Here is a 7269-nt window from a genome sequence, read left to right as displayed (position 1 = left end):
CTGAAGTGAATGTGGGGGCTCTGAAGTGAATATGGGGGGCTCTGAAGTGGATGCAGGGGGCTCTGAAGTGAATGTGGGGGGCCCTGAAGTGAATGTGGGGGGCTCTGAAGTGAATGTGCGGGGCTCTGAAGTGAATGTGGGGGGCTCTGAAGTGGATGTGGGGGGCTCTGAAGTGGATGTGGGGGGCTCTGAAGTGGATGTGGGGGGCTCTGAAGTGGATGTGGGGGGCTCTGAAGTGAACGGTGACCCTGAAGTTGATGGAACACACAGGCCCCTCCTCCCCCCGCGGCCACCACCAGCCCAAATCGGGGTCTGCCCCCCAGCCTCGGGAACGCTCCCCCCGCCCCGCACACAGCAGCACCCCCCGCCCACCCCGCCCCCCGCCCCGGGCGGCTCCCGGCACCGCGCACCGACCGCGCCCGGGCCCGCTGCACCTCCACAGCCCCCGGGGTGCCCGTGCCCCGCGTCCCCGCGGCGGTTGCCCGCTCCCCTCCCGCCGCAGCCCTCCCGTAGCCCGGATTTCACTCCCATGGCAAAGCCGGCCCTGCAGGAATTGGGTAAGTGGAGCTATTGCAACACAGCATTTTTCCATACATTTGCTATATAACTCGGAGGGTTTTAAAGATAGCATCAGTTGGCACACTTAGCACGAAACCACCTAATTACTGACGCCTTGGAAGTGCCAAACTTTTAAAGGGGGGAGGTGAGGTTAAAATCACAGGCGACCAACAAGTGTTACCTGTTTTTAAAGTATTCCAAGCGCTGTTCTCCACGGGAGTCGGGACATGGGGAGGGGGCGGCTCGGGGCAGAGCCATCCCTTCTGTCACCACTGCCACTACACCGAGGGGCTGGAGGCTTCTGCAGCCCCCCCACTCTGACCCTCTCCTTCCCACCAAACTCCACTGCCTGGCGCTGTGGCTTTCCCTGCACAGCTCCCATCCCGTTCCTGTGCCAGCCCGGGCTGCGGGATGGGGTTTGTGGCCGTTCTTGGTCTCCACTGGAGGAAAAAAATAAAACCTCCCGGTAAGAACCTGGCTCTGAGCAGCCCCGGAGGCGGCCGCAGGTCAGGCACGGCGGGGGCGGCCGGTGCCCGCGCCCCCGCTGCTTCCCGGGGGGAAAGATCCGGGCTGGAAGGGCTGGAGCCGCCGCTGCCCTGCGCAGGGGGACGGCACCGCTGGGCGCGGGGGATGCGGTGCAGAGGGAGAGACCCCCGGTCCGGTGCGCTGTGCCCCGGTGCCCCGGTGCCCCGGTGCCCCGTGCGGGGTGCCCTGTGCCCGATGCACGCCCGGTACTCTATACTCGGTGACAAGTGCAGGATGCCCGGTGCCCTGCGCAGCGTTCCTGGTGCCCACTGCCCGGTGCAGGGAGCCCGGTATCCCCGGTACAGGATGCCCGGTGCAGGGAGCCCGGTACCCCCGGTACAGGATGCCCGGTGCTTGATGCAGGGAGCCCGGTACCCCCGGTACAGGATGCCCGGTGCTTGGTGCAGGGAGCCCGGTACCCCCGGTACAGGATGCCCGGTTCTTGGTGCAGGAATCCCTCTCCCCTTTATCCCGGTGCCCACTGCCCGGTGCGGGATGCCCAGCTCCCGGTGCCCACTGCCCGGTGCGGGATGCCCGGTACCGGGTTGCAGCATGCCTGGTCCCCTTTGGCCGGCATCCGCTGCCCTGTCCCCCTTGCCCGGGGCAGCGTGCCCCGTTGCCGGACCCCCATCCCGGAATGCGGTGCCCGGTTCCCCTCGGCCGGTGCAGCGTTCCCGGTTCCCCTCGGCCGGTGCCCGGTCCCCCGGCCCCGCTTCCTGCTCGCTCCGACGTTCCATTGTGCGGAGCTTCCATTGTGACGTCTCGGCCTCGGCTCGGCTTTGTCTGTCCATATATGGGCAGCTACGTCACGGAGCGCTCCCGCATAAAGGCCCCGCGGAGTCCCCGGCGGAGCAGTCGGGCGGCAGAGAAGGAACCGGCGAGCGGAGCGGGGCCGAGCGCGGGGGAAGCGGGGCCGGGAGCCGGCGAGAGAGAGAGAGAGAGCGACAGAGAGAGAGAGGAGGGGTTAAATCCTCCCCCCCCCACCACCACCGCCCCCCCCCCAGCTTCTACAACCACATCTGCCAGCCAGATCGCCCCCTCCCCCTCGAGGAAACACCACCAAGGGACCCACGGAGGACCGCGCCCCCCCCGCGCCCCCTCCTCCGCGGCCACCCCCAGCCCCCCCCCCGCCTCCTCCTCCTCCCCCCCGCCGCCCCCGCCCCAACTTTTCTTCTTGCATGATTTCCCTCGCACGGATTTGCCACTCGGATGTTGTTTCCTCGGGAGCCGAGCTCGGAGCCACGTTGAACCAGCCTTTTCCTCCAGTGCTATGACAGGCAAACTACTGGAGAAGCTGCCGGGGACCATGAACACTTTGATGAACCAATTGCCTGACAATCTGTACCCAGAGGAGATCCCCAACTCTTTGAATATCTTCTCCAGCACCAGCGACTCGGTGGCTCACTACAACCAGATGGCTGCAGGTAAAGCGGGAGAGAAGGAAAATGGGGAAAAGGCAGGAGCAGGGGGGAGCCGGTGGGGCGAGGAGGAGGATGCTGTGGGTGTCATGGAGCCTCGGAGGGAAGGGAAGAGCTGGGGCTGGGGAGCGTCCCCCCCCCGCACCCACCCACCCCTTTCCTCGCCGTGTCTCCGCGCGATCGCTGCAGGGCTCCGCCGAGCGCTGCCGCCGCCGAGCCGCCGCCGCAGGTACGGGCACGGCGGCCGGGCTCCGTGGGGAGGAGAACCCGGGTGGAAAAGCTGGAGGGCCGAGGGGACCAGGGGAAGGCCGGGCACCCCCCGAGTCGCGCAGGGGCCGCCCGCCCGCGCCGGGATCCGCGCGGGTGCGGAGGCGCCGCGGACGCGCGTGGCCGTGGCGGCCGCCCCCCCACACCCCGCAGCGGCGGCGGCGGCAGCGTGGGCTCCCCGGGACGCGGCGCCGACTTTCCCGGAGCGCGGGGTTGGGGAAAACGGGGTGTGGGGTGGGGGGGGGACAGGAGAGAGGGAGGATCTGGGGGGCACAGGTGAGCGCCGAGGGCGGCGGGGGCGGGTGCTCCCCGCGTGTCCCCGCTCCCACGCGGAGCCCCGCCAGGCTAAACCCCCCACCCCCTCCCCATCCCCGTGTTTCTCCTCGCCGGGGCTCGGCGCAGGGAAGGCGGCGAGTCGGTAGCGGCGTCGGCGGCCGCAGCCCCGGCTCCGCGGAGTGCCCAGCGCCGCCGGGGCTGGACGGGGAGGAAGCCTACCTGTAGCCGCAGGTACCTCCTTCCCCCGGCGGCGCGGCGATGGGGTGTGCCCCCCACCCACCCACCCACCCACCCACCCCGGGCAGCTCCTCGCGGGGGCGGCGCGGGCGGCCCCGCATCGTCGGGACCCCCGGCAGGCAGCGCCGCATCCGCGGGGTGGAAGCAGCGAGGGGAAGGGGGGGAGCGAGGCGAGGGGGAACCGGTGCATCCCCGCTCCCCGGAGCATCCCCCGGAGCATCCCCCGGTGCGTCCCCGGGCCCTCCCGGCTTACCCTGCCCCGCTTCTCTCGCACTTTGCAGATAATGTTATGGACATTGGCTTAGCGAACGAAAAGGCCGGTCAGGAATTGTCCTCCTACTCGGGCACTTTTCAACCCGCCCCGGGCAACAAGACTGTCACCTACCTGGGGAAATTCGCTTTTGACTCGCCCTCCAACTGGTGCCAGGACAACATCATCAGCCTGATGAGCGCCGGCATCCTGGGGGTGCCGCCGTCCTCGGGCGCGCTCACCAGCACGCAGAGCTCGGCAGGCAGCATGGGGCCGCCGCAGGGCGAGGTGGACCAGATGTACCCCACGCTGCCGCCCTACTCCTCCTGCAGTGACCTCTACCCGGAGCCCGTCTCCTTCCACGACCCCCAGAGCAACCCTGGCCTCACCTACTCCCCCCAGGATTACCAGGCGGCCAAGCCCGCCTTGGACAGCAACCTCTTCCCCATGATCCCAGACTATAACCTCTACCACCACCCCAACGACATGGGCACCATCACGGAGCACAAACCCTTCCAGAGCTTGGACCCCATCCGCGTCAACCCGCCCCCCATAACCCCGCTGGAGACCATCAAGGCCTTCAAGGACAAGCAGATCCACCCGGGTTTCGGGGGGCTGCCGCAGCCGCCCCTCACGCTCAAGCCCATCCGACCCCGCAAGTATCCCAACCGGCCCAGCAAGACGCCGCTGCACGAGCGGCCCCACGCCTGCCCGGCCGAGGGCTGCGACCGCCGCTTCTCCCGCTCCGACGAGCTCACCCGCCACCTCCGCATCCACACGGGCCACAAGCCCTTCCAGTGCCGCATCTGCATGCGGAGCTTCAGCCGCAGCGACCACCTCACCACCCACATCCGCACCCACACCGGCGAGAAGCCCTTCGCCTGCGAGTTCTGCGGCCGCAAGTTCGCCCGCTCCGACGAGCGCAAGCGGCACGCCAAGATCCACCTCAAGCAGAAGGAGAAGAAGGCCGAGAAGGGCTCGGGCGTGCAGCCCCCCGCCGCGCCCCCCGCCGCCACCGCCACCACCTCGCCCCCCGTCGCCCTCGCCCCTGCCGTCACCACGTGCGCTTGAGGGATTGTGGCACCCCTTCTCCTCCCCTTGCCCTCGGCACCGCTCCGGGGGGAACCCCACGGTGTTCAGGATACCGGGCTTGCGCTGCGACGGGTCCGCTCTGCCCGCACCCGGATTGACCGGCTCCGGGCTGCCCGCGCCTGGATCCTGCCTGCACTTGGATCGATGGGACCCGCACCGCCCGCACCCGGATTGCCCCGGACTCGCGCTGGGTTTGCCCGCAGCACCTGGATCCCGCTGCCCGCTCCCGCAGCTTCCACATCCCGGCTGCTTCCACCCGCACCGCCCGGGGCCGGGCCGCCCGCGCTGCCCGCTCCCGCAACTCCCCGCTGCCCCACACCGCACCGCCCGGGCCGGGCTGTCCGCACCCTCCTTGCCCGGCTCTCCCGGATCCCCGCTGCCGCACCTGGATTACCGGCACCGCCCGGATCCCGCCTGGATTGCCCCATCCCGGCTCGCCCGGCTCCATCCCGGCCCGGCTCCGCGCTGCCCGGCCGGCAGATCCCGGGAATATTCCCGGCTGACCTGGATGCCGGGGCTCGGTCCGACCCGCCCGACCTACCGGGGCTCTCTGCTCCATGATCGGGCACACCCCGGTCCCGTCCTGCCCGGCTGCCCCGGGGCTGGGCGCTCCAGGATCCGCGAGGGGACGGACGGACGGACGGACGGACGGATGGATGGATGGATGGATGGATGGATGGATGGATGGATGGATGGATGGATGGATGGATGGATAGACGGATGGATGATGGATGGATGGACGGACGGACGGATGGACGGATGGACGGATGGATGGATGGATGGATGGATGGATGGATGGATGGACAGATGGATGGATGGATGGATGATAGATGGATGGATGGATGGATGGATAGATGGATGGATGGATGGATGGATGGATAGACGGATGGATGGATGGATGGATAGACGGATGGATGATGGATGGATGGACGGACGGACGGATGGACGGATGGACGGATGGATGGATGGATGGATGGATGGACAGATGGATGGATGGATGGATGATAGATGGATGGATGGATGGATGGATGGATGGATGGATGGACTGACGGACGGACGGACGGATGGACAGATGGATGGATGGATGGATGGACAGACGGACAGACAGACAGATGGATGATGGATAGATGGATGGATGGATGGATGGAGCTGATCTGGCTCCTCTCCTCGCTGGGCCTGGAGCCCCCGTTGTCCCCCGTGTCCCCCCGTGTCCCCAAGCACCGGCTCCCCGTGGTGGAGGTAAGAGGGCTCAGCCCCCCAAGCCGGGCTGGTGGGGCGGGGGGCGGCTCTGCGGGTCCCCCCAACTCCGGGGGGCGGCAGGGAGCGATGTCCCGGCAGCAGCTTTTGGGTTTGTTTTCTTATTTTTGTTTTCTTTTCCTTTTTATTGATTTTTTTTTCCTTTGTTTTCAGCAGAAGGGAAATTCTTTACAGAAATACAGGGAAAAAAAAAAAAAGCACCCCAGTATTTTGCGGAATACTTTTTATAATGTGAGATATTTTTATTTTATTTTATTTGGTCACTTTAAAACAACCACCCAACTATGGAGGAGAAAAATCAATTAGTCCTCTATTTTATTATTATTTTTTTCTTTCTCCTTCTGGTATGTGCATGTCATTGCATGACTGCTCTGATTTTTTTCTTCTTTTGTTTTAATAAAACTGTGCTCAGACATTTAAGCTAAACTAAGCAAAAATAATAATGACTTAAAAAGAAAAAAAAATCTTTGTTGCCAAAAGGTCGTGCTATCCAGGTTTGATGTCTGCATGTGAAAAAAAAAACACAAAAAAAACACATTAAAAACGTACAAAAAATAAAGAGAGAAGGAAGAATGCAGTCTAATTTATGTGAACTGAAAGGAACAAAAAAAAAAAAAAAACAAACCACAATCAGGTTTAACCACACAAACCTAAGGGAATGATATTTTTTGAAAGACTTTTGTATAAAGTTGAGTACTTAGAGAAAAAAAAATCATACCAGATGTAATATATTTTGTGGATGTTTTTATTTCTTGGATTTATAGTACCTTATACTAAGGTTAAAAAAAAAATTATGCTTGATATTGTGAAAAGGTGATAATTTTCACACACATTTCATTTGCTCATTTGTCATGTTGTAATGCAAATATGATAGTTAATGCATACAGCATTTTTAAGGGAAAAAATCAGAAATATTGAACTGATGTATTGTTGTACCATTTGCACTGTGAGCAAATGCTAATGCAGTAAATATATTGTGTTTGCTGACAATCAAAATCTGTAGTAAATATCTTTATTTGCTTAAATTGATCTATATTGGTTTGGAAAGTAAAAAAAAAAGGTTTTAATGTGTAAGGGGAGTGTAAAAAGGGTTGAAATGTGCAGGGAAGTGGGTGCTGTGTCTCTTTACGGGCGACTTTGAAACCTGTCTGTACAGAATTTTTTTTTCCTAGTGCTGTATTTCCTTAAATATTATTTTTTTATATGACTTTAAAAAAAAATAACCCGCTTTTTCTTCTCAGTCCCCCTCCCTCTGCTTCAGTTCTATCCACAGGACGGCACAGCACGACCCCGCTGGATGACCCCGAAGGCGACCGGTTCCGTCCTCGCGTCGTCTCTTTCCAGGGATGGGGGCACCTAACTGGGATTGGGGCACCCAACTGGGATTGG

The 7269-nt window shown here is 61.9% G+C and overlaps 1 protein-coding gene across 4 annotated transcripts; it reads left to right on the top strand.

The window, feature by feature from the left end:
* Window positions 1-378: 378 nt before the first annotated feature.
* EGR3 (early growth response 3) lies at window positions 379-6876 on the top strand. 4 transcript variants are annotated; one of them, XM_072917686.1, is made up of 3 exons: window positions 379-557; window positions 2350-2507; window positions 3563-6876. In XM_072917686.1, exons 2-3 carry the CDS (start codon window positions 2354-2356, stop codon window positions 4600-4602), a joined length of 1194 nt encoding a protein of 397 aa, XP_072773787.1. In that variant the 5' UTR covers window positions 379-557; window positions 2350-2353; the 3' UTR covers window positions 4603-6876. The 4 variants fall into 4 exon arrangements, with proteins under 4 accessions (XP_072773787.1, XP_030145506.4, XP_041576510.2 ...); XM_030289646.4 differs by lacking the exon at window positions 379-557 and having other exon boundaries at window positions 1245-2507; XM_041720576.2 differs by lacking the exons at window positions 379-557; window positions 2350-2507 and adding an exon at window positions 2544-2730.
* The last annotated feature ends 393 nt before the right edge of the window (window positions 6877-7269 follow it).

This window comes from Taeniopygia guttata, chromosome 22 (genome assembly GCF_048771995.1).
Source record: "Taeniopygia guttata chromosome 22, bTaeGut7.mat, whole genome shotgun sequence".
NCBI classification, from domain to species: Eukaryota; Metazoa; Chordata; class Aves; order Passeriformes; family Estrildidae; genus Taeniopygia; species Taeniopygia guttata.
Note: the sequence above shows the minus strand (reverse complement) of the source record. Positions and strands in the feature narration are given on the sequence as shown.

What these genes read in the sequence shown, in the direction of transcription:
- EGR3 (XM_030289646.4), top strand. Translation starts at nt 1,721, where the DNA reads ATGCGGTGCCCGGTTCCCCTCGGCCGGTGCAGCGTTCCCGGTTCCCCT. An exon ending in CTACAACCAGATGGCTGCAG is followed by an intron (nt 2,508 to 3,562) that starts GTAAAGCGGGAG and finishes CGCACTTTGCAG; the next exon opens with ATAATGTTATGGACATTGGC.